Source organism: Melospiza georgiana, chromosome 7 (genome assembly GCF_028018845.1).
Source record: "Melospiza georgiana isolate bMelGeo1 chromosome 7, bMelGeo1.pri, whole genome shotgun sequence".
In the NCBI taxonomy this organism is placed as follows: Eukaryota; Metazoa; Chordata; class Aves; order Passeriformes; family Passerellidae; genus Melospiza; species Melospiza georgiana.
Genome location: NC_080436.1, coordinates 19811910 through 19838806, shown reverse-complemented (window position 1 = coordinate 19838806; position 26897 = coordinate 19811910). Strand labels below are relative to the sequence as shown.

The window sequence follows — 26897 nt, the reverse complement described above, 5'->3', positions numbered from 1 at the left end:
TCAGCTCTTTATCACAGCTACCCTCTACCACTGGCAGCTCAGCTCTGGCTGTTGAACTGTGGATCACAGAAAACACAGTTACTGCCATTGCAAAGCCAAGCCTTCCAAAAGCCACTAAACAAACACAAAACTGAAAGCTGTCCCCAGAATTTTAATTCAAACCTCTTGAGCATTCCCTTAACATGACATAACATTGTATAATCATTAACTACTCTCCCCCTTGATTTTTGTTTTCATTCAAATTGGATGTTTCCATCCACTTTTGTACCACCACTTATGTTTCCATCCACTTACGTACCACCAAAGTTGTCAATAGATGATATGGGAGACAATTTCTGCTTTTTGATCTGGGCAGCAGTTTAACCATTGAAAAGCAGCTGGAGCAAGCACTACATGAGTCATCCTGTGGCTTTCATCACACTCATTTCCCTGCAACAATTACACACACACAGGCTGGGCCCACACAGGAACTGCGAGAGGTTCACTCTCAGTGACAGCAGGTTTCAGACAATGTCCCTTTCAAGGACTGGCAGTGACCACATAAAAACATTTTACAAAGGCCTACAACTGAGCCACCTTGGAAAGGTTTCCTGGGAAGTCACAAATGCATCTTTGTACTCCGTGTGAAGGCTACTTCACTGGTAAATGTAGCAAGGTGTGAAGGCTACTTCACCAGTAAACTCAAGCACTTGTTGCAAAACCCGAAATTATGGGGTATCACGAAGAAAAGCACTCAAGAATTTACTGTAAGCAAGTACATTTCTCCAGTTTGTTTCTGAAAACACTAAAACTGGATTTTTAATTTTTTTCTTCTAGAGAATTAGCATGGAAGTTGTAGTCAAATTGTTAGGGTGTGGTGATAACTGAGACAACCTTGCCTTACAGTAGCAAGTGTCAGGTGAGCTTCAAAACAGCACTATTGATTAAAAATGTGGAAAATTCTCTAAATTACCTCTCAGTGGGGTATTAGAAAAATATACCTTTTCCAAGAATAGAAAAAAAGAAAGAAAACAGAATACGAGAAGACAAGAAGAATGTCAGCAAATGCATCAGGATGAAATCTGTCTGGAAATTTACAGACAGCTGTGCACCTTGTTTTCAACAGCATGGAAAAATCCAGGTACCAACACAGTAATTGCAGCAATGGATAGAAACATTAGCCCTTCTTAGGTAATCTCCTTATCAATCACAGGAAAAATACTTCCTCAATGCTCCTTGGCTATTGACAGTGAGCCACGCATTATATGAATATTGGATTTACACCTACAGACAATGTGGCTTTGTAACTCCAGTACTGGAAAAAACACCCTTCTCTTACAGCTCATTGCTTAACAAGTAAATGGATTATATAATGCACAAGGCAGGACCCGTGCTCAACCTGTGTTTTCTTAGCTGACCCCATCCAAAAATGCATGTTTAACTTTGGTTATCTAAAACTGTAGTCCAGGGTTCAGAAAGTTGGTTGGTTTGTGATGTCTGCTGTCCTACAGTTGTGCGTAGGACGTGCAGGAAGGACATGAAATGCTTATCAATACCTAGATGTGTCTGGTCACTTACACTGACTCACACGGTTACTGGCAAATAAACTGTAGTGCACAGTACACACATGGTTGATTAAGCAACAAGGGAAACCTGAGGAAAATTAATCTTAAAATTAATCCAGGAAATAGGCCCCTGGATTGTGTCTCTGGAGGGTGGTGTCACACAAAAAGCATTTGTCCCATGAAAGAATTTCTAAAACTTCTGAGACTTAAATAGAAAAACCCAACACCTGAGAGAAATTCTGAGTGTCCTTAAAGCAATATAACACAGAGATCAGGAGAATGCCATATGTTACTCATAAGCTTAAGCTTGTTAATACAGAAATTATGAGGGATGCATTGGGTGTTTACATTCACGTCAGTTACCTTGGAATACTTTTGTAAAAGATCTTCCTTCTTAAGAAAGCAATTTATCAGCTCATCTATAATTTCACAGCTGTTCACCTCATTATCTGCGTTGGTTACGGGAACTTAATTGGTATTTTTCACATAGCATCTTTTGTAAGACAGTGGTATGCCCAAGCTGGTTTTGAAACAGTGTTTACTGTACTCCACTCATTCACTTCCACTTTGTTCTCTGGCTGAGACAATTCCACAGAACTGAAGGTGCAATTATAGCCTTCAAAATACTGTATCTGCCAAAAGAAAATACATGAAGCTAGTACAGACAAATTGCAGAAAGTCAAACTAAGACTTCAGCAATAATTATGTATGTTCAGGTGTGTTGAAATAGACTGCTCTAGAAATTAAGCCCAGTAAATATTGTGCATGGTGAAATTCACCTCTCTAAAGCAAAAAATAAAGTTCAAGTTAAATTATATGGAATTAAATAAAGTTCAGAATAACCCCATGTGATTTTAACACTACAAGTTTTTTTTTCTGAAACTGCTTTCAGGGAAGACAAAACAAAGTAGAAAAGACCTCCTAAACATACAAATTCCATCCTTAATGCTAGGGCATCAACATTTTACTTGGCTCAGCAAGAAGGTAAGTTGCTAAACTCAAATGCAAGTACTCAAAAATTAGTTACGTAGTTAACCAGACTAACTGGGGAAAAATATGCAAAAGTCAAAGAAAAAAAATCATTATTTCAACTTAGAGATTACAAATGCTTTAGCTGAAAAATCATTATCAAGTTTTTTCCATTTGCCTCATATTATGGTTAGAGCTGTACCTAATGTATATAGACACTTAAACTATTAAGTACTTTTATAATTTTTATATTATAGTATTTTCAAATACTAACAGAAAAACAGTATGGGGTGAAATTATTAAGAACAGAGCATAAGAGTCACAGCTCTTCCTCAACCTAAGAAAACCTTTTCACTCATTCTGGCATAGGCAGCTTATTACTTACATGTTCTCGGTACTCTGAGTGCTCAGTCACTGGAAGACCACTCAAATTTGGCCTGAATCCTCAAAACCACCACCAAAAAACCAAACAAAATCAGGAGAGCTATTAGTGCTACACACAAGTTTCCTTAGCAGATGCTGCTAAGGAAAACCATTAAACCATTTTGCTTAGGAAAACCATTTAAAAGCAAGCTGCAGTGCATAAATAAGCTGCTTCTGGTGTGTGACCCGCTGCAGCTGTTGCTTATTCAGCAAGAAACTGATTAGTAAAGAAATCCCACCAAATATCCCACTCCCCTAAAAGACCCCAGCAAACCAACCCAAACAACCCACAAAACCTATTTTGGTATCACAAATTAAAAGCTTTGGAAATATTTTCAGAATATGACCCACATCTCCATAAAGTCTCTCCATATACTAAGTTTGCATTTGTGGTCACATCACTATTTTGCAAGCCCCTATTTATTACTTACACAAATACAGCTTAAATGTTGTCCATCAAATGTATAGATTGAAGTGCATTGCCTCTTGTGATAGAAATCCAATAGTTTTTTTGTTTATTTATTTCATATTCATTTCATCACTACTAAATCTTTCCTGCTACTTGTTTCACCGAACTGTATTAACAAGCCCTCTTCTTCCTGAATTGTCCAGCAGAAAGCTAGTATACCTTCTCCTCATTATATTCAGCAGTTTGTCACTACATTTAAATTAATGGCTAGCAACAATACAAAGAACTTCCTTTCTTAACTCTTTGAGTAAGAACTGATTTTAAGACTGCAATATTGACAGAGTAGCTTCCTTAGAGCTCTCTGTTACTTCCACGCAGCAGTTCAATTTAAAAAGATATTTTGTTTTAATTCTTAGCTCCTTCTCCAGCTACAGTTAAATAAACAAACAAACAAACAAAAGAAGTTTAAAAATATTTTTTTAAAAAGCTAAAGACTTGGATTTTTTTAGGGCTAATAGCATGCTGCTTTCTGTTGAAGTGCAGTGGAGTAGTGAGGTGTATTACTCTGTTGCATCATTTTAATGCCAGTACGGGAATGTGACTTGCCTAAGAACTGTGTGACTGCGTGAAGAGTCAGCCGGATGCACCTGCAGTGAAACCGCGGTGGTGAAAGAGCGCGTAGCGTTCCCGAAGCGCTGCAGTGCGCGCTGGGCCGGAGGGACCCGAGGTGCGGCGCAGTTCCAGCTCCCGCCACGGGCAGCAGGGGCAGCGCCGGGTGCCCGCGCTCGGGCAGCAGCGCAGGGCAGGCGAGTGGCGGCTGTCGCACGCCGTGGAGCGGCGCTGAACGCTCAGCTGGCCGGGCCCGGGCACGGCGACACCGCGCGGCCACCGCGGCACAGAGAGAACGGCCGGGCCGCGGCTGCGTCCCCCGGTGCCCGCCTGCCTGGCTGAACACACACACACGCACACACGCACAAGGCGTCTCATTTTCTGATGCACGCTTGGATGTGGACTAGACACGCTTCCAGTTAAAAAAATACATTTTCAATTCCTGCCCTTGCTCACAAGTGGCCATATGTAAGAAAGAGGGAGGAATGAAGGTTCTGGCACATACGGTGATTCTCTTAAAGCACACAGCAGGGTATTGTTTCTAAATAAGCAATAAACTGGAGCAAACACACCAGCCCCGCAGTTGACTGGCACTTGGATGAAAGCACAGCAGCAGTCCTGCAGGCACAGCTCAGGAGATGAAAGTATCTATTTAGAGGAAAGGATCATGTATCTGTCTGATTTCAAACAAAGGCTCTCAGGTTTCATAAGGCACCCAAACTCCTGGCAAAACAGCAGAAGTGAAAGTTTCTGTTTTCAGTAAGGAGGGGAAAAAACTTCAACAGAAGGATTTCGGCAGTTTGCAGTGAGGGCTGGTTTTGAGACAGCACAGAAAGTACTGATGGGCTCTGCAGTCCCTGACAACAGCACAATGATGTTATCTACAGGTACACTAGTTCCAGTATCAAAATACCAACGACAGACTGGGGTTTCAGCCTGGACTTTCACCCACAGCCTTCACCTTGCTCTCTTCAAATTGCTCTGATTGCTTCAGCTGCCTTTGGCTCTCATGGCTTGGTAGTGCTCAGCCTTCAGATGCAGGGGCTCTGCTGCTCCACAGGGCACACGAGGGCTCACCAGTAACTCTGAATTTACTAAAATTTCTGCTAGAAAGGAGAAGGACAGGAATGACTCATTTTCACATCCCTGTATACATGAATGCTTCCTTCAAGTTGGGTTACACCCAACACCCACTGCTTAAACAGCCATCTTTGCATCAATACAAAAACATTTTCAGAGGGGAACTGGTTACAGGCCTTATTGTGTACAGTGTTCACACCAGGTTGGAGCCAAAATTTTTTTGCATGTAAGGCACATGCAAAAGGTAGCCAAAGTGGTCCCCTTTGAGAAGGGCATAGCACAGTAACAGAGCCCTGCCCCAACTACAGGGAGAGATCACCTGTTCCTGTTTTGCAGAGAGAAAGGATGGACAGCAACCAACAGCCCTCTCTGTCCACCTTTAATTTAGAGGTGTTTAGGCAGAGGCATCTCCTGTATTCCAGCAAAAAAAAAGAAAAAGAAAATAAATAATAAGCAGAATCTCATTTTGAAAATGAGAAATTATCTATGTAGCCTAAATCTCAGCATTCTTGAAAAAAAAGCTTTTTTATCTGCAGGAAAAAGAAGAGTGGTAATAACAAAGAAGAAACATGATGGGAATGATACGAGCCTTATTGCAGCAACATATAGACAGCTTTCATGATAGATTTCTATTTTACATTTCAAATGTAACTTTTGCTGAAGTCATACATCATAAGCCACAAATATGTTTTAGGATTAAAGAAGAGATTATCTGATGTTGTTCTTCAGTAGACAGATAGATATTGGACACAAGGTAATGTTAGCAGCAACCACCCTATTTATTCTCTATGTTTAATCAAAATATTTTTGTGCAAGTCATCCTTTCCTCAGGATTGTTTCTGTACCTGGACTGCTGTTGAAATCTTTAGATAGGTTAAGAGCTCAATTGCCAATCGATCTATTTCATTAGTTAACCTAAATACTATATTAAGTGTTTTACAGAGATGTATGGGCCAATATTTAGTTCTGACATCAGTAATTTGCTGGGACTAAGTTACTATGTTCAGTGTGAAATGGAGTCAGACTGGGTGAGAGGGTAGAGGGGAGCAGCCTGTGCACAGGAGGCAGGAAGGTCACTGGAAACTGCTGAACCACGATCAAAGGAATTGCATATTTATGTATGTGCTGTGTGCAACACAGGAGCCTTCCTGCAGCTGCAGGGAGCAGTCAGAACTGTTTTACAGGGTAGCCCATGGGTTTCTTTTAAATCAACAGCATTTTTTGAGTTAAATGAAGGAAGGACTATGTTGTGGTTATGACAAGGTCACAGAGTGCTCAGCTCAGTTCCCTCTTTCTGAAGCCAAGCAAGTGATTTGATTTCTTGAAAACTAGAAAAAAACCCACGATTTCTTTGGTAAAACATGCCACAGACAGTCCTACTAGCTGATGGCCAGATTCATACCTCTGTGTTCTCAATCAAGGCTACTGCCACTGACATCTGCAAAGGTCTCACAGCCTGCTGAGCCAGCTCCTTTACAGCTCACCAGCTTCCCCCCACTCTCCACCATGGTTTCTCTGTTTCTATGGGCCAGGCATCAGGATTGCTGGGTCTGCAGGCTACACAAGGGTTGGTGGTCTAAGAAAGTGCTCTTTGTCTCAGTCAGTCTGTAAAAGGAAGGTATCAACAAGCAGTCCCCAGAGACGTCAAAGGATCCGCAACTTCCATGAGAGTAAACCTGATGTTTAACTCTTTGCAAGACAGATGAATTATAGTACAGAGCTTTTTAGCTTTCTAAATGACCTTTCTAGCTTCTGAGAAGAAGCTGGAAGTGCAGCTTGAATTTGAACCTCCTTTGGACTTTGATAAAAGGGTCTTTCTTTGATGAACCTAGTCCAAATTATCTGAATAGCTTAATGTATATGATAAAGAACAGGGCTCCAAAGTCAAAAGGAGGGTTTGTTTCCTATTCTCTGGCAGCTTTCTGCCTTGTGAGTGGACGCACAATAAATAAAAATCTACACTTACCTACAGTGATTTTCCATGTCATCTTCCCCTGCCAAGAGCCAATGGCCACAGCTCACCCAACAGCCACGTACAAGTACAGCATCACAAACCACTGGTTTTCAATCATTCTTTATCCTAAAGTAAACTCATTATTTCTCCTTACCTGCAATTGTCCTTCACTGTATGTAGGACCAAAGTCCTCTGAGAATTACGCTGTGCTGCTGTCCCATGGCAGACAGGAGGAGGGGAACAGCTCACCCCAGCTCCTGCCAGGCTCACTGCTATGCTCCTGCTAAAGCCAGCAAGTGCTTTTGTCAAAGAAGTAACTGTGTTTGTCCTCAATGTAACAGTCTGCACCAACAATTAAATAAAAGTAAAATTTATTTGGTATAGGACAGAAAAATAACAAAATCACTTACAAAATAAAGGTTAAGCAAAAAAATTCACAGAACCAGATTAATATTTTATAAAAAGCTCAAACTTTATGCATCTGATAGAAATGTTACTTTTTGCTCAGCCTGTTTTATGCTTTATATTGCCCTCTTGTGTGGCTTTGGAAGTCCAAATTTAGATGTCTTCCTCTGCATGCATTATTTTACACTAAGGAATATTTACCACAGACAAACTGTATTTCAAAATGGCAACATACATAAAAGATTACTCCCTTAAGACATGCTGTTTCCATTTTTGCTTTTTACATCTGCATACCTACCTGCTGCATACTCACTGAGACCATACACATATGTCCTGCTTCTGCCTGAGTTATTCCAATACTCCCCTCATTGCCAATGCTCGTTTAGATTTTAACTGAATGGTCCAAACACATCCATCTTACAGGCTACAAGATCCCTGTTTTCTTCCAGTGTACATGAAGAACCATTCCATGAATTTGCCCTTAAAGTGCTCCTGGATATCTCAGGTGAGATATTCTCCTTATTTTCTGCTGAATACCGCTTGAAAGATGAAGGCTCACACAATCTGTGTCCCGTGGAGTCGATGTACCGCTGTGTCAGGTCCTTGCACCCAGCTGTGAGACAAAGGTGTTCACACCACTGCCACGTGCAACTCCCAAGTGCACATCTGATACCCTATTTTTTACTCTAGTACTGGTAACAACATTCAGTTGGCTTTTATTTCCTTGGGCAATCTTCTCTTTTCCAGTGTCCTGTGGCCAAAGGGCCCTCTCTAGGTCTCTCAACATTTGACATTCTGCTTAAAATAATCTGTTTGATCACTCAACTCCATTCTTTATCTCCAAGGCAAAAAAGTACCGTTCCTATTCCCATACTTCTGTACAGAAGATTGCTGTGTCACAAGACATGTGATGCATGATAGCAGTTTAGCTCCTTTATCCCCTGCTCCAAGACAGATCTGCAAGTGTCATGCAGTTGATGCTGCAAGGAGAAACTACTGCCCAGTTTTTCAACTGACAATATAAGGAACTTCTTTCACAGTGCTGTCTTGCAGAAAAGAAAAAACAAACCTTATGATTCTTTTAGTGTTGGGAAATGCTGGATTTTAAACAAGAACTTTGCCATGTTATTTATTTCATTTTTAGAAATAGACACTTCCTGAATCACAAGCTGAGTTTCCTTTAACAACTCTGAACATTCATCACTGTGACCCTCTTCTCCCAGTGGCTGGTGCAGAAAGTCATAACAAACATAACACATGCTTTTCTTCCAAAAATATAGAGCAGAAATTATTTTTACATGGTACAAAAGTTATTCTAATTTTATTTATGGAGTTGAATGAAACAAAAACAAACATCCATGGCTGTTGTCACACAGTGCAAGCCTCAGTGGTAACATAAGACAGGTTGAGGTGTGAGGGTTTATAATACAATGCCATTGAAACAAACCCAGCAAATCTTAGATGCAAGCAGTGAATCCAATTTACTTCTGTAACCTCTGCAACCACACTGACTGAAGTCAGCTGGGCTGCGTGGACAGCAGCATCAGACACTGGTTTTGGGACAGGTCTGAATTTTGAGAGCAATACCAACAACTGATTGTGAAGCCACCCAGTGCCCACATACACCTCACCTGCACACTGATCCAGTGGCCTCTCCACGCACTGAGCTCCACCTGGAGTTGGCAGATTGAGCACACAACCACAGCAGGGCTTGGCTCAAACACTGTAAAATGCTACTGTCAGCACTGTGTACTTAGGACCTGGAAGAGCAATGTCTATTAATTCTTCTACTGAGACACAGAAAAATTGACTAAAAAATTCATAAGGCACCATTGATTCAACCTGTTTTGTATTATTCTTTTTTAACACTTCATAGTGAAATAAATACTTTAATACTGATCATATTGTAAATAGCTACTGCTACAGGAAGCAATATATTGAATGATAAAATGCTGCATTGTTCTGGAATATATCTAGGGACTTTTACAGCAAAACATATAAGTGGAAATGCTGTTATGTGAAAAAAAATGCTCCTTTCTGCAGTATTAAGCTATTTTACATGTACGCCAAACATCTATTCTGAAGAGTTTTCTAGAGTAAAAAATAATTTCTAAAACCTAAGCAGCTCAGGATTCTTGGCTTGTTAACCTGGGGCCTTTTACATAGCACATTTTAAAGTGAAACTGAAGCTGGTTTTCCAAGTCTTTGGTAGTAGTCCAGATTTCTGGTCAAAAAACCTTGCTGAAATGATCAAATACAGGATATTTTGAGTTATACAGAGTATTGGAAGAACATTGGGCAGCATTTTCATTGACTTACCAAAGTAAAACAGTTATGTTGGAAGCAGGTAAGTTATAAAAAAATATAATTTCTGGAGGGCTGGGGTTTTTTTTGGCTACATAGCTATTTAGATATTAACAAAGATTTGGCAAGTCAAGGCACTGAAAATATTGTATTCTTAAATTCAAACTGTTGTTCCTTATAAAAGTATTAAGTGCTTCTGTTTTAAAATATGAATACAATAATTTATCCTTTAAGTTATTAGCCTAAAAATCTTATTTGGACTTCTATTCACAAAATAGTTTCCCAAAGAGACAGGCATTTGAAGTGACATCCATAAAATACATACACAAATTCAGCATTGTGCCAGGTTTGATCCCAAGGTGCACCTGTCACACGGAGGTCCCACCAGTATCTGTTTAAGGAACTCTACAGCCACGATCCTGCAATTGGATGCAGCTACATCCCTGCGCCTGCGCATTTCATTGCAGGTTCACGACCACAAACAGTAACTACAAATAGGTCACTAGATACAAAAATGTAAAAAACATGCCGTAAAAATGCTGTCACAGCTAACAAGATTCTGTAAACAAACACTGAAAAGACCAAATTAAATTTGATCTGGCCAAATCCAACTCTAGTCTCATCTCCTTCAATGTGATTGCCAGGCAGAAAGCAGATCTGCCCCTCCCTGCTCACAGACAGAGCAAAAAGCCCTATTCACAGACCTTTCAGCAGGGTCCAGACTCTCTTTGGCTACATTCCCCAGATTTTCAAGGACTGACCTCATTCTAACCACAGAGTGTACTTAGGATATCTCCCATGCTAGAGAAACATTTTCTTAACCTACATGACTAGTTTCTATGTTTTATTTTGGGTTTTTTTGAGCAACACCCTGTGAAGCACAGCTGCTGACACAGGCTTGGTAGGGATCCCAAGGAAAACACTGAAGAAACATACTGCTGATGAGACTGAGAGGATATTTTTCAGAGGTCCAATTAATAAAGAGCTATCATTGACCACCAATATGTCAAACCCAGAATTATAATCTTCCTCTAATTTCCAAAGGCATTTTATACACACTTAGACCCACTTGTAAAATACACTCATACAATGAGCTCTTTTCTATACACAAAATTCAAAAGCCATTAAACATATTAACCACTTGCCACAATGTTAGAATACTTTACTCTTTCTTCTATCGTAAGTCTTGCAGCTCTCTGTAGAGATTCCTTTCAGCAAAGTTTGAAAGGACAAGCTTCATAGCCAAATCTTTCCATTTCTCTTGAACCAATGCAGACAGCAAATTTTGGATGCTCCCACTTGAATGTACAACCCCCAAACCCCTCTCACAACATCAAAGGGCTTTCACTGAGGAACATTTTTGACCTTGGCTGCTCTACCATAATGGAAATCAAACACAAGCTCTCTGAGACTCGTCACCTAAGTGCCAAGAAGCTTTTTAAGTCAAACCCCATCATTTAGTTGTACCAAAGAAACAACTGGGAAGCAGTCTGTGGAGCACTGGCACTAGTGATGCTTTACAGGAGGAGCCTGTAGCTACAATAATTGCTGTGTTTGCACTCAGACTGCCTTCTGAGGACTCCTCACATGCGCTATCAGGCAGAGGGTGTTACAGCAATCCAAGGCACAGATGACAGGATGTGGGTTGGTCCACATAAGAGTAGGACAGAATTAGGTCACAGAACACATAACACTATTAAAAAATAGGAAAGAGGGTTAAAAAAATATATTTTTATGCTGATGAATTCTTCACTTGTGCTTTTCTTTGGAAGATTCTCTGAAGATAAAAACAAGGCCAGGGATACTCCATCCTTGAGGCAGGATGTGTTGTGCATTGTTTAAGATTTGCTTGACTAAGCTGAAGTAAAAAAGTTAAAGATGAACTCTTTGTCACCATGTAGTAGGTCTATGGCTTGCAGAAGCAGATAGGCTGAGTTAGGCATGCAAAGAAGGATCCAGGGGACTCTTGGCTACACTTTTTACCCAGCAACTGTTTTTTTAAGCATCAAATACTTTATCATTAAAATAATACAACTACTGTACCCAAAGTGAATGAAACAGCTTTGTTCAAGCTCTATCAAATTCAAAGCCAGACTTCCCACGGAGCTCTCCAGGGGACAGGGTTGGACATGGTAAGCATGATGCACCTACATTCTGTAGGGTCCACAAAATGCCTGCAGTTTAAGCAAATAAAAGTCAGAGCTTTGAGCAACTATAGTCCATAAGCCACATCTATTACTTCTGTAATAGACTGAAGTTTGTTCCAGCTGACAAGCCAAAAGTGGAAATCAATCAGAACAGACAACTTTCCAGTCATGTGGACAGGAGAGCTGACTTGAAGGAAACTTGAGAGCAGATGTCACCCAAAGATGGGCCAGAACCCATTTCACCTTGGGATAGGCGGGAGCGGGGGGGCACCTCTTTCTTTTCGGACAGAACCACCTAAAAGAGAAAGAAGGGTTTTTGGTGTTACTCGTCCTGGAATACTCCTTCTTTTGAAGGGGGAGTTTACATCCAAGCAAATAATTCAGTAACTGTTGAAGATCTACTAATTTTCATGCCTGGCCATTAAAAAAAAAACAAAACCAGCAAATCTTTGTAGAGTTCCTGGTTTGTTTATTAAACAACATCAGAACTTCGAACACTGTAAAATAACGTTTTTAACTAATGCTATCCCAAATGCCTGGAAAGTGTATGTATTTTGGTCTGTTTTCCCCTTCCTAAAACAGACTGCTGGTTCCTGTTAGCCTTACTAATTTATGTGAACACACAACTTCTCAGTGCTACTTGCCATACGTGCAAATCTCAACAAACTGGCAAGCTCTAAACACAATAAAATTTCAAAGCTCTTAATGTTTTTCCCTATATGAAAATCTTCACATCAAACTCGCAAATGAAAACACAAAAAAATGGACATGTTACTTTGCCTTCCTTTGTGGACTAATACAAATGGGATGAAAGCTAACAGGGCAAAGTGAACAGTCAGAGACCAACAGGAATCTCTGCCTCAAACTTAAACTTCATCATCTGGAAACAGGAGAGAAGCATCTGCATATACAAATGATTACATGATAACTGTGAGCCACCAATGTCACTGGTTGTAAAAGAAGCAATTGATCCTTGGGTGTATCAGGCAAAATACCACAAAAAAAAAAGATAGGAAACATTCATGCTGCTGTAGAAGGAATGTTTGAAACCTGAGCTGGAACAGCATGTAACACAGATTGGAAAAGACAAAAACAAACATAAGTGTATACCTAAGCAGCTCTGCTAATCAGAGAACATAGCTTGGAAGCAGAGTGTAGTACATTCAGATTTATTCAGCCCAGCAAAACAAAAACTAAGAGGAGGATGTGACTGTTGTCTTAAAAAACATGAAGAGTTTAATACACAAGAAGAGAGGAACACTAAACTCAAGGATGATGCTGGCACAAAAATAAATGGCACAAAAATGCATTAATTTAGATGAGAAATGAAAAGAGAGTTCTGAGATATTTTGTGGTTCTGGCTGCCTAGAGCAGAAGGGCTGACTACAATGGCAGAGTTGGCCACTTACAGTACATGTTTCAACTTAAAAAAACAAACAATTCCCCACTCAAAAAGTTTTAGAGGGCTTGTACCTATGAACTTGCATTTAGCTTTTCCAGTGTGGTGAGGAAGGATGACCAGACTGGTAGCCTGAGAACTCTGGAAACCTCATCATCCAGATTCTTCCCCATGCACTTGATTTTAGCACAACACACTGAAATTCCAACTTACCTCTACTGTCATTTCTTGCTAGTTTACTGGGATAACTTCTGTTCATGGGTACATATGGCTCTGGAGGTGGCAAATCAGATATCGGATGAAAAGAAAATCTGCTTTCCCATTCATCTGAAAAAAATCCCATGCAATTTACTCATTAGTTTTCTGATATAGCTTAGGAAAGTCAATTGACACTGACATCATGTTTAATGCATGTTTTAAATTGCAAAATGCTTACACAGCTGCATACTGAACCAGCATTCTCTTAGGAAGTCAGGGAAGATGATGCTTTAGGTTAATTTGGGAATGAAAATTTCTATCAAACCGATCATTTTGCCAGTTTAATGCAAAATTACAGATCAGGAAAACAGCCACAATTCCACTAAAATAAGTCTTACTCTCCCTTCCATGTATAACAGATCTGCTTTTTTAACACACACACATATGTGCTACCAGAACTGCCTTGTTTCACCTACTTCAAGACAGTATTTTGCTCCTGGTATGGAATTTACCAATATTCAAGTGTCATTGATATACCAAGCTCAAAAGCATACTCCCATAAGCACTGTTTCTTCTCTCTTAGTATTTATACTGGAAGAAGAAAAATACCCATTATGCTAAAATTTATGACAGAGAATCCTGTATATAACTAGTGTCAAAAATGGGAAAATGTATAAATGTATCACTTGAAGCTATATCTCTTTAGATTACAGGGGCCCTTTTGCTGTACTTACTGAGTCTATAGAAGTCTAAATAAAGCAAGCATACCAGTTTCTTCATTGAAATAATAGGAAATGTTCCAAGGGCCCTGTTCTGCACCAGATTTTGAAAGCCTAAAGAAGAAAGTGCAGGCTAACTTAAACTTTGTTATTTCTTCACTTGCTTCCTTCAGGACTTTGCAACCATAACTTTATTCAGATATTGCTGTATTTTACTGCATAATGTAATGAACAGCTCAGTTAGTTCTACCTGGCATTTGTACATGTGGTTATTGGCTGGATCCAGTTTCTCTATGTTTACTTCCAATGGCTACAATCAGAAACCAGTGTGTAAAGCAGCTGCATGTTCTGAACCCTGGAAATGGCTTGTGTAGGAAGAAATGTGCCTGTGATCCTTCTGCCTTACCTGATGTGTGAAGATGTTTTAAAAGCCTGAGTTATAGTTTCATTTTCTGTTTGCTTTTTTCTAACCTTATAAATGTCAGGAATACCAATTTTGGCCTTACATAATTAACTGAAGGATTTATCTGTTCTATGCAAGTAGAAAACAATTAAAAAGAAAAGCATGACGAATCTTTGAAACAGCAATCTTGGACCTCATCTTTTTAATAAACACTAGCAGAAATAGATACTTGACATTTTCAGCAATGTTCTGACAATCTCTTCCCTCATCTGTTTTTCAGCCTTTGAGTCATCGAACTTGTTCCGACTTCCGAAGTGTCAGTGTAGCTGTGGTTTGAATGCATATTAGAGCTGAAACAATTCCCTTGCTTTTTTCAGGGAAAAGGGTTTGAAAAAACTTTTCAAAGGGTTATTTTGGAGACTGTATTGATGACTTTGCAATTCTGCTCTATGTATAGCATATTTATTCTGTTCTTACTTGCCAGGGTTAACTGAGACCCAAGTGACACCTCTGTTGGTCAGAAATCAAAGGCTGCCACTAGAAACAAAGTCTCTATCCCAAACCTCCTTTGAGGTATTAGGGCCAAAAGCCCCTACACCTTCTCTGCGGAGGACAAAGAGCAGGGAGGTGGCTCACCGTCACCGGGATCCTGGAAGCCGTTTCTGACAGCTGCCGAGGGCGGCGGTGGCGGCGGCGGCGCTGCGGAGCCGGGCCGGTCGGGGGGCAGCGGAGGCCGCGGCCCAGCCCTCGGGCTGTCCAGGCCTGCCCGGGACGGCAGCTGCGGGGCGCTGGGCAGAGCCCGCGAGGTGCTTCCGTTCCTGCTGATGGGGGGAGGCGGTGGGAGCGGGCCTGGAGCAAGGCAAGCAGCAAACACACAGATGCTGTTAACACCAGGGGTTACTCTGCCAGTGAAAAGCCCCTGCTGGCATCCCAAGGCCTCCTGCTAACAAAAAGGGTTCCTTCAGGACCCAAGGGGTAATGGCCCTCAGCACCCACTTCCCTGCTCTCCAGGGATTTAGTGCTGATTTGCAGAGTACAGCTCAGAGAGCAGGTATATCTAAACATAAACACACTGCAGTGTTCACACTCGTATTCCCCTCAGCTACAAAAGCCTCCGTAAAGGTCCTGGCTACTTTTAAACCACTCTAAATTAACAGTGGCCACACCAAGCAGAAGTCACAGCTGGAATTCAGGGTGCTGTGGAGATCCAAACCACAACACATTTCCTTTTTATGGACCACTGCAAGGCAAGAGGACATGCAGCAGAAGGCACCTGCTACCTTCAGACGCTCTCTGTCCATAGGGGTGGTTCCCTCTGGGTGCGTGGTGCCCACAGGGGAGCTCTGCCCGGGAGTGGCCGCGTGAAGCAGCAGCTCATCAGCTCACTCATTTACAAACAAATGAGCTGTATGACAGGTTTTTCAGTAGCTGGAGCATATCCATCTCCCTGAAAGCTGGAAACAGACCTCACACATAGACTGGCATTTCCAGTGTTTGTGTATCTGTAACTGACACGGACGTGACAGGTCAAATATGAAGGCACAGCCTACGTAACACAGACCCAGGGCTGCCCTGAGGGCAGGGGAAGGGCGCTTCTACAAGACAAGTAAATAAAGACAGCAAAGCTGCTTCTGCCAGGGAGAGAAGTGCCCATGGTTAGGACACAAGAAGGTGAAGCAGAGGGTGTGGAGAGTTATGCATGTTCAAAAGTCTCACTACCTCTGTCTGGGGCAGTTGAGCAATTGACAATTATGTTAATTTTCAATAAATGCTTCCTTGTCTCGATGAAATCTATCTACAGACATGCACTTCGAAAAAGAGAGCAGTAGATACTGTGTCTCCAGCAAAAAGCATTGAAACATTTCAAGAAACATGCTGTACTTTGTGTATTTTTGCTCCCCTTCTTATTTTACAAATTACTGAAGTTTGCCTTCAGGAAATGGTTTCAAAAAATGAGAAGCATTCAGCAACTTTCAGAATAGTTTTACTTGCTCTCTCTAAACCTAGCTAAACTCCACTGTCTATACTGAACTACTGCAGAATAGGTGCATTCCTGTTTAGAATGTACTGCTACAACTTCCTTCTACTTACTGAGCTGGAATTGAGCCAAAAGAAAGTGCAGGTTTGCTAAAACCATCTGCCAAAGAAAAGGGTCAAGTAGGAAAGCAATGGTGGCAGCCAAGGCCACCACAGAACAAACTCTTAGAGTGACTGAATAATTGCAGACACTCTCTGCAACTTTGACCCATCAATTTGGTCAATTGTAATGGGATTTCTTTGATTTATCTACTGCAGGCTGCACTAGCATTGTGCCGTCCTCTAGGCTGGCAACCAGCTCCACAAAGCACAGTTACAGAGCCACTGTTTTCTGTACAGCTGGTGTTGGAGCTCCAGACTGGTTCAAGGATCTGGAAAGCAACACAGCTGTCTGTGGGAGCTCCCATCACATTAATTTCTCTTGTCTAGGAGTAGGCAGGCTAGAGATGATTTCTGAGTTTATTCCAAAGGATGAAATGAAAAGGCAACTCTATGGAGTTTCCCAGCAGTATCTTCTGTGCGATGCTTTTCTCCACCTGTTACAGGGTTTGATTGTGCCTAAATTCTCTCATCTCAAGGGACACCTATCAGGTATCAGAGAGCTGAGTTATGATGTGGAATTCTTAAAAGTTATGAACAACAGTTGTCACAGAGGACAATGTACATTATGAAATTGATCAAAGGAGACGAGTCTACTCTTAGTCTAATTTGATATGTACATACGGTAAGTAATAACACTTAGTCACGCGGCAACAAGTGCTATTACATTTAACAACTGTTGGCCAGGTCTTTGATTAAAGCTGTTGTATTTGACTGTGCTTGTGTCTCTGAACACGTAGAAGGTCAGGTTCCACAAACCTCCGCTCGCGAGAATGCAACCATTAACTCACACTGGTTGACTCAGGAAGTCAGATGCTGTCACTTTACCAGAAGCTGCTTTGCATCAAAGAAGGTAATGGGGAAATCCCTTTGCAACCCTCGTCAATTACAGTGACTGTAATGAAAGTCACCAAAATCTATGAAAGCACACGTGAGCACACTGGTGATGCACTTTGACTTTCCTTAAGCCACCCTGACGCCCACACACCCTCACTTCCAACTGCAGAATTCCTAGTGCCTAACAGAGATGTCATCCTGGGAGGTGTTTTTTCTGCATGTGAAACTGGCACGGGCATGGCCAAAGCACCCTCTCCCGGTGCCACCTATCCCGTTCAAGCCCCCTCTGCCCGCTCCCTACCTGAGCGGCCGGGCGGGTCTCTGACGGGCGGCGGCGGTCTCTCTCCGGGCGGCGGGGGCAGCGGTCCGGAGCGGCCCCCGCCGGGCGCCGGGCACGACCCCAGCGAGAGGTTCCTCTGCGGCAGCCGCGGCATCTCGTCGCCGCCGGCGGGGGCGGGCGGCACCGGGGGCGGTCCCGGCCTGCTGGGGGGCAGCGGGGGCGCCGGGGCGCCGAGGGCGGGCCGGGGGGCGGCGGGCACGGGCGGCTTGCTGTTCTGCGGCGGCGGCGGGGGCAGAGACGCCTCCCGGGCGGCGGGCGGCCGGTGCCCGGCGGGGGGCGGCGGCGGGGGCGGCGGTTTGTCCTCGGCCGGCCGGCCCGGGGTGGGCGGCAGCGGCGGCCGGCCCGAGAAGGGGGACGGCGCGCCGGGGCCCGGCTGCCGGAGGGGCGCGGCCGACCCCGCGGCCCGGCTGCCCGGGAAGGGCGGGGGCGAGGGCCCCAGGCTGGGCTGCCGGCTCAGCCCGGGCACCGGCGGCGAGCCCCGGTTGTGCAGGCTGGAGGCGATGGGCCGGGGCGCGCTGGGCACCGGCGGCGGCGCCGCCTCGGGCTTCGAGCCGGCGTCGGGCCTCGGCGGCGGCACGCGGCTCCTCTGCGGGTCCGGGGCGGCGGTGCGCGGCCCCGAGGGCGGCCCCGGGAAGCGCGGCGGGCCGCTCGGCGGGGAGAAGGGCTTGGCGGCGGCGGAGCGGCCTCCGGGCGGCAGGACGGGCGGCCGGCCTCCCCCGGCGTCTGCGGACACAGGACAGGGAGCATCAGCGCCGTGGCACCGGGGCCGCGGCTCCCGAGGGTCTGCGAGCGGCCAGGGCGCAGCCGGGCACGAGACACCCCTGCCTTGAGGCTCAGCCCCAACGCCGGTACCATTGGGAAACCGCTCCAGGGTACCGGGTGACATCCTGATGTTGCTGAGGAGGCACGAGTTAAGTGGCCACAAAGTAATACAAGTGATGCAGCCATCATACACCAACCAGTAAAACGGGAAGGGAAGAAATTGTGAGGAACAAGTACCGAACAGCATCAACCTGAGAGCAAAGAAATCTCAGCCTTTAAATTACATTTAACAACAAAAGGTCACCAAAAAGCTCTTTTCAGCCCTTTCTACTAGCTGTGATCTAAGGATGTAGTTGTGCACATCAGGAAGAAGGCAGCTGGCCTTGCAGTTCACAAGTACTGCTCTGCGATGCCAGGAACTTTTGTATTAATACAAGTTCCCAAAAATAAACTGTGATACAATCGAAAATATCAGCTCTGAGAGACTGTTTTGTACACATGTGCTGGAAAATTATGTTAGGCTATAAAATACGTAATATTTGTAACACTCTACAATCTCCATAGCATAGTCCTTCTTCAACAAGTATGAAATCCTATGTCCTTGAACTTAAACTCAGTGACCCCAGATGTCCTCGTTTAAAGGGGCATGAGGCTTGGGGCAGCTGTTTTGTCAGCCAGAAGCACACTCCAGACAAGCCTCCATCTGCAGTATGTCTACCAGCCAGCTGCGATGCCTCATGCACTCCCTAAGCAGCAAATCATGCTGTTGTGGAGCTGACACAAGTACTTTCCATTTGGAAAGTAGATTTTTTTCCTGGTGCACAAGAAAGAATTAGCCTGGATCCTCCTCTGTTCCCCTCTTGTCTTGCACACCCAACAGCTAAGGCAGGATGTAATTTGCCTGACTGTACTTTGTAGGTAGCCATTCAACACTACCAAGATCTTTAGCTTTCATCAATACAAGAGGATGGGTGGAAAGGGAGTCTAGCTTCTCCCTCATAAAACCTAATAGTAAGAATAAAACAAGATTCGAGCTGAAAATTACATTTCCTAAGAGCCTAGGATATTTGATGGCTTCCTCAATCCCAGCATGTAATTTATTGCAGTGCTATGAAGGCTTTAAGCAATGCCATTTTTTCACACTGGAAATTCAAGGTCTTTCTTACCGGCATCTCGATTTGCAGATCTGAGCTTCGGCATTCCTGCTTGAAAAAGGCCTCCAAGGCCAGGTGGTCCACCGCCACCAAAGCCACCACCACTGCCACCACCAAAACCCCCGCTGCTGCCGCCTCCTCCAAAGCCACCGCCGCCACCTCCACCAGATCCTTTGGGTTCTGTTGGGAAAAGAGATCCCCCATATTAGTGAAGCAGGACTGATCCTGCCAAGTCACCTCTTTCATTAGAGTAATGCTTGTAGCTGGGGGAAAAATGGATCAAAACACACAAGGTTTGGATGATCACAGCTGCCATCATCACCACCACCACTGCACCGTGGAGGAGCTGGTGCAATAACCATAATAACCATAGCCTCTGTGTTATATCATGCCATCACTACTTTAGTCTGCTCTAGACTAGAGAGCACAGGAAATTGCTGCAGAGAACTTGGAACTGAGCATGGATGGGACCTCTGAGAACATATATAGTCTTTGTTAGCACCTTAGTTGCTTCTTCCTTGTTCTTTGTACTTTTGCTCTCTTATCCTTCCCCTCCACTTCTCCATAAGCAGAGACAGAGCAATCTCATGGGAAAAAGGGAAGGAAGGAAGAAGGCAGAAGGTCCCTCCTCCTGAAGGTGTCTCTGGGAATCACTGCTGGGAATGCACAGAATTCTCTCATTATTCATGATATTGCAACACATCTACTTATTTAAACAAAGCCTAGTAGCAAAGGTGATGCCATTTCCGTAGGTTCAGAAGTGCAGTGACAGAATCATTAGCTGTTAATGTTTCCAACAGGCAGGAATTATTTTATCAGCCCTCTCCCTTTTCTCTCCCATTGCTCTCTAATGTCCTTATTTCTGCTGTGACAACTGAGTTGCCAAAAGTAAAATGAAGTGTTTCCACAAACACAATACATGGAAGAATCTTATTCAGAGCACCACTGCAAAATCAGCAGGTGCACAGGTTGGAATATCTGTGGAAATCAGCTCTCAGATGCTGGGCCACAAAGGCTAAGATCACTTGCTTAATTTCTTTGAGTCCTGATTTCCACAAGTTGGCATGGGTAAAATTTTCACTGACTTTGAAGTAATTAAAACCTATGGATGAAAAGCACTTCTAAAAATTTCCCCAAGAAAAAAGGAAGAGTGTATCCACAGGGGAATGTTTCACATTATCCTTCTCTTTCTTAAGCATGTCAGTTCAGTTCAGCTCTGACTCAGATAGGGTGTGAACCTCTGGAGAAATGCTGCTACCATGGTTTAGTCTTTCATCATGATTTGTTAATTCATGTAAATAAGATAATAGGCTGCATCATTTTTCTCTGTTTACCCCCTCCTTTAATCCCCTCCAGCTCATAATAGCTAGAACATGTAACTTCACATTCAGAGATAATTTTTAAAAAATGTAGCTAGCTGATTGCAGAACTGTATCTAATTTTTTAAAAATTATTTTTATTTGGTCACACTCCTCTGGGCATTTCCTTCTTTTGCCATCATGTTCCTATCACAGTCCAGCCTTTAATTGCAAGGCCAAACCTAGACTGAGGTGTATCACATCTGCTAATCAAGTCTGTAGAAGTGTCTTTTCTCCTTTGGAAATTAATGCTGTTCCTCTCTCAGCACAGGCCTGTGTTCCTCACTCTTCTCTTGTTTCTGTTCTGCCTTCCTAATACTTTTGCTACACAGGCTTCTCTAGCCTCCTCTTGGCAGCTGCCAAGATGTGCTGTGAGACACAGCAGCAGCACAGCTGGATAGAGACCTTATTTCCATTCAGGTAAGCACTGCCTTGTGCAGTACTGCTGGGCTATCTAAAAAGATAACAGCCCTGAGTCACTCCAGGAGGGGCAAAACTGCGTGCAGCAGTGACACACAGGTAGAGCTGTGGCTTCTGGCTTGGGTTTTGCTCTAAGTGGTACTGGAGCCAATGGTGTCATGCCAGGCATGAATTTATTCTTATATTGTTTATGCAAAAGTAGAGTCTGAAATTCCACTTCATTCCTGTCCTCTCCTCAGTCCTTACAGGGTTTTGTTTGCCTGATCTGCTGCATGTCCTCAGCAGAACTCCTAGTAGGGCTTGCATATTTTTCTGATATAAGCAAACAGGAAAATAAATCACTTTTTGAGAACTAGCAAACAAATTAGCATTCACATTTCATAAGCAGTACTTGATTTCTCAGCTGACTGTTCATTCATGATGAATAGAATTTATTTTTATGCATGCCAATTTCTGGCACTTTCTTTTATCTACTCTCATGGCAATTCATCTGATGATATATGAAATAATTTTCTGCTTTCAGATCTGTAGAACCATTCATGCCCACAGAAATTCCAACACGTAGAGTCATACTTACTGTCTAGGATTGGAGCACTTCTGTCATTAGTAACAGTCTTCTTGAGCTTTTTTCCTTTGGTAATATCAGATAATAGAGCATTTCGCCCTGCCTGTTCTGACTTGCTTAGGGATGGCTTTTCAGTATTTGCCTGCAAAATAAAAATTAAAAATGAGGAGGCAAAATAAACCACAACTTCTAGATACAATTTCTGTTTAAATATGGTAGTTACTTGAGACTTCAGTGGCTGTCTTAACAGCATTGGAGTGGGATGCCACATCTACTTTTGTGAATGATATCAAAGGTAGCTGGCCTTGTTACTGACTTGAAGTCTCCAACACTACTGCTATTCTAATGCACATTATTCATTAGAAACAGAACACTTCAATGTGAATTCACCTTTTTTGAACTCATGATTTAGAATCTCTCATTTTTACAAGCCAAGGCTTATGTGTGCCATTTTGGAGATGGAACAAGAATAGACTACACACAACTTGATTGTGTGGACAATCAAGTTGTGGACATTCTTGAAAGTTGTGGTGAAATACAATTGCTAGATAAATCAGAGCAAAGATGGACCTTCATCTATATTTTAGCTGAGATAGAAATACTTAAAAATGACAATTATCACTTCAATAATATTGCCCTCTTCAAATGGACCAAATAAAACCTTGGGACATATGAGATTTGTCTCAACGGTCTTCTCTTTTCACTTTGTGTTCTGGTGACACAGTTTTTCAAGAAAGAACAAAAAAATTTCAAACAATACACTTATAGGCACATATATATGGCTCTTTCTTCTAGGAAATGGTTCCTGAAACATTTTCTAATTTATCAGATCAGTGTTATGGAGATTTCCTGAAAGGTGGGGAGAGTTGTCATGGAAGGACCAAGTAGAGTCTGTATCTTGCTTGAGGTGGCAAATGAAGGAAAGACTCTTGACTGACAGCCCATTCCGTGTAATCAGCTAGGGTTTTGCTCTGAAAATATCTAGGTACTTGAGAATGACATCTCAAGAAGCCTTCCTTCTTGTCAGTGAGGTGACTGACTGTTGGGAGGGCAAGCACAGCACAAGCTCTATCCCACTTTAAGCCAGGCCCGATGTAGCTTCACTCACCACATTGTGCCACATCCTGTGCTCTGATAGCACAGGCTGGCTGAGGGAGCTGTGCTAGCTAAGAGCTATCCTTACCAAATTTAAACAATAGGATTTATTTTTTTTGGGCTCAAGTCACAGAAGTACTGGAGTAGAACAAGGGAGAAGCTGGGAGTACAGGTTTGGAGAAAGGCAAGACTTCAAGTCCCATTAGACAAGCTGTTGTCTCTCCACCAGATCAGGCACTAGTGTGGGAAGAATAAAAGGATGGAGAGTTGGAGTGGATTGTGACATCCACATGAGAACTGGAAGGCAGCAGAAGTGATGGTGGTTCTTGCAGGACCAATGATCAACCATAAACAATATGTTGGACAGCTTTCCTCAAATATCATGGATACCCTCATCCACATCCCAGTATCTCTGGACATCCTATTCCAAGTGACAAGCAGCAGCAGAGAACAGTGCATAGGTTTACCTCCTGTAAAACTTACCAAGGCCAGTGTTGGGGGTGGAGGGGGAGCTGGAGGGGGAGGCACAGGCATGGTGGAAGGATGAGCTCTGTCTGCTCTTGCTAAGAAACCTGCACAGCAAAACACAAACACACAAAGTCCAGAGATTAATACATTTTAAATGAATTTCTACTCAGCTAGAAAACACCCTTGCAGCTAACAGGTTTATATTCTACATTTTTGAAATCTAAATAATCAGCAAAAAGTATTTTATATGTAATTGTATGGAAACCAGCCACATCTATTAACAGGGGCTCCCTACGTGATCCCCACCGCCATACAAACCCAGAGATATACATCCAGTTTTGAACACTTACACAATCCATGCATTGCTATGGCAGTGCATAAAATGCAGTAACCAAACTGAACTCTGTTAAATCCAACAATCTTGTTCCCATGGGAGTGCTTCAGGATAGCCCCAAAGCTATACCATCAGCCCTTACTTCAAGAAGGCATCATACTTTAGGATCATACTCAGAAAGAGATGCCAACTTATTAAATCCCTTTAGTTGCTAAAAGATTCCTGCACCTCCACTGTTATGGGTAGAGTGGAACAGCAGAGCTCTGGTATGGACTCATGCTTCTTCCTCTCTCCCTGCTTGCTCTGAAGATCCCAAGCTCCATCAGGATGTCTGAATGCACCTTCCCCCTCCTCAGAAGCAGCACACACAGACATGTTCTAGAACTCTCCCTGAGGAGGAAGGGAAGCAGTCAGCCTGGCCTCTCAGCTGCAGGCTGCTGCAGACAGAAAAGCCTGGCTGCTAAAGCTCAGCCTTTCACAGCCTTCCCTGTCAGGGACCACACTCCCACTTTTCCCCACCCCAAACTGAACTTTCAGCCTCAGGCAATCCTAGGGGGGTCACTCCTGAGATACAGAGATTTACTGCAACCAAATTATGGAACAACAACCAAAAAAAAGCCTGAAGTCCTGTCAAGGACTATATTTTCAAGTCACGAGGGCTTTTTGTGGCATTTTGGCACACAGCTTGCTGGAACTGTGCCTATCAGGGGCTTTGGAGCATTTCTAATAGTGCTATGGCATTTGAGCATGTGCTTTTTTATCTGAGCTTTCACCCATGCTGGCCATTCACCTGAGCCACCTTTAGTAACAGTGATTTACATAATGTTTGCATAAGACAGGTAAACAGTGGGAACAGGAACAGGGTAATTCTCCAGACAACCCCAGGCTGATGGCTGAGGTCCCCAGGGCAGTTATTTACATGCATACACAGCTCTTACTTTTTAAAGCAACTTAAATGTTTTAGATAAGACCAAGGGGAAGTGTGATAGCACAGTATCTGTCAAATCACCATCCTACCAGGTACAGTACCCTTTACAGTTAAAATGAACATTATGAAAATGTGCTGAATGAAACAAAATGGCATTTGCAGTGAGTCACCACCTACGAAGTCTGTAATGGCATCTGACATGATCCATGATATGTGTGTCAGAAAAAACTGTTTAGAAGTACAGATTTATCTCATCAGATGCTCCTCCCCAAAAGAATTAGAATACAGCTGTAACCCCCCTTCCCTCCCCCCCCAAATTGCTGAGTTACCTTCCTCAGAAGAAACATTTTCTGAAATAAGACTTTAATGGATTTTGTGTAAAATCTTTGTGAAGGAAAGAGTTCAGACGCATCACCCATAGCTCTGGCTGACCATCTAGAAAAGTCATGGAGTTCAAAGTGGTGTGGGGCACTAGTGCCAGCAGGTTTTCTTCTCCTATACTGCAGAAACTGTTTCCAGTTACTGCAAAAGAGCCAGCAAAGCAGAGGGGAAGCTGGCAGATAGACAGAGTGAGTGGCAAAGAGGAAACTGTGGAGCCGAGCCTACACGGTGCTGTGCAAATGCACGCGTTCACAGTCCTGCAAACAGAGCAGCCTGCTCTCAGCAGTCCCCTGCTGCATTACTGAGCACCTTAACCTACCTCAGAGAAACAACAGCTTCATAGTCAGAGGATCCACTTGAATTTAGTTATATTCCCATCTCCCATATTTGTAGCTTTCAGCTGTTACATAAAAGCTGCACAAAGTCCTATCCTTTCCCAATCAGCATATTCTAAATGCAATATTTGAAATCTGAAACCTATTAAAAGCACCAAGACTAATGCTGCTTTGTTCTTCAGCTTCCTGTTTAAAAAAATAGTCAACAGGAAAATTATTTCTTACAGTAGACCACAATCATCCTGTTTCTTAACACAGTCTTTTCACAGCTGCAGTTGTCTCTAGCTTAACTGTGCCATGAGGGTATTTCACCAAGCCTTTAACTGCTTCATCGGATTCAAAAGAGAAATTCTTCTCTCTGCACTGCTCTGCTAGGAAGTCAAAGCAGTCTAGATAACATACCATCAGTCTCTTTGGCACTCCATGTGTCACAGGAAAGTTTCTGGAGCAGGCAGAATACAGTTTGGTTTGATATCAGACTTTTAAATGAATCCTTTAAGGCAGCTCAGACCTGAATGCAGCAAGTGAGCCAGGTGGTCTGTGAAGCACTTCCTGTAAAATACCTTAACTTGTCTACCTTCCTGTCAGTTACAGATTGTTTCCCTCTTGGGCTGCTCTGTTCTACTTTTTTTCCCCTTTTAACTGGATTGTTTTAGATCAGCTTCTTAAGGAATTGGCGGCATAAAGAGGAAGTAAGGTGATGCTTGAAGCCTGAGTTCTCTAAGGGGAAGCCACTACCCACAGACCCATGCAGCTTCTCCAAAACCCTCTCTGCACACATGATTTGCAAGGAGGCAGTGGGGAGAAATGCACTAGGTGTTCCCTCCTTCTCTACCCCACCTTACGTGTTCCTGTACTCAACCACTGCACACTAGCTGGTATTTCTGGCACTGAAGGGCTCTCTCAACTGAACTGCCATCGAAATCAGGTACACACTGGTGAGCTTGCATTTTGCTGCTGTTGAACAAGCCCTATAGCCCTCAGAGACAGGCTGGAAAATGGCATTTTGGAAGCTCAGGACAAGCTTCTGTAAGAAACCAAACTCTGGCAAAACTGGCCTGAAGTTTAACACGAGCATCCTGCAGGGTTGTTTACTCATGGGCCTCTAGAGCACACACTTCCTTTAGGAGCCATCAGAAAAGAGATCACATGGCATGACTGAGAAACCTGTGTGCCCACACAAAAACATGTCATGCATACACTTACAGAGCCCATAAACAC

At 43.2% G+C, this 26897-nt stretch overlaps 1 protein-coding gene across 1 annotated transcript in view; it reads right to left on the bottom strand.

Annotated features, from left to right (window-relative positions):
• Nucleotides 1-8515: 8515 nt before the first annotated feature.
• WIPF1 (WAS/WASL interacting protein family member 1) overlaps nt 8516-26897 on the bottom strand; it is a 53652-nt gene continuing 35270 nt past the window's right edge. Inside the window, exons 3-8 of the mRNA XM_058028334.1 lie at nt 23714-23802; nt 22149-22277; nt 17838-18399; nt 15200-15412; nt 13457-13570; nt 8516-12139 (exon numbers count right to left, since the gene is read on the bottom strand). Of these exons, the coding sequence (XP_057884317.1) occupies nt 12084-12139; nt 13457-13570; nt 15200-15412; nt 17838-18399; nt 22149-22277; nt 23714-23764 (1125 nt within the window). The 5' untranslated portion in view covers nt 23765-23802 and the 3' untranslated portion in view covers nt 8516-12083. The remainder of the gene's footprint in view (nt 12140-13456; nt 13571-15199; nt 15413-17837; nt 18400-22148; nt 22278-23713; nt 23803-26897) is intronic.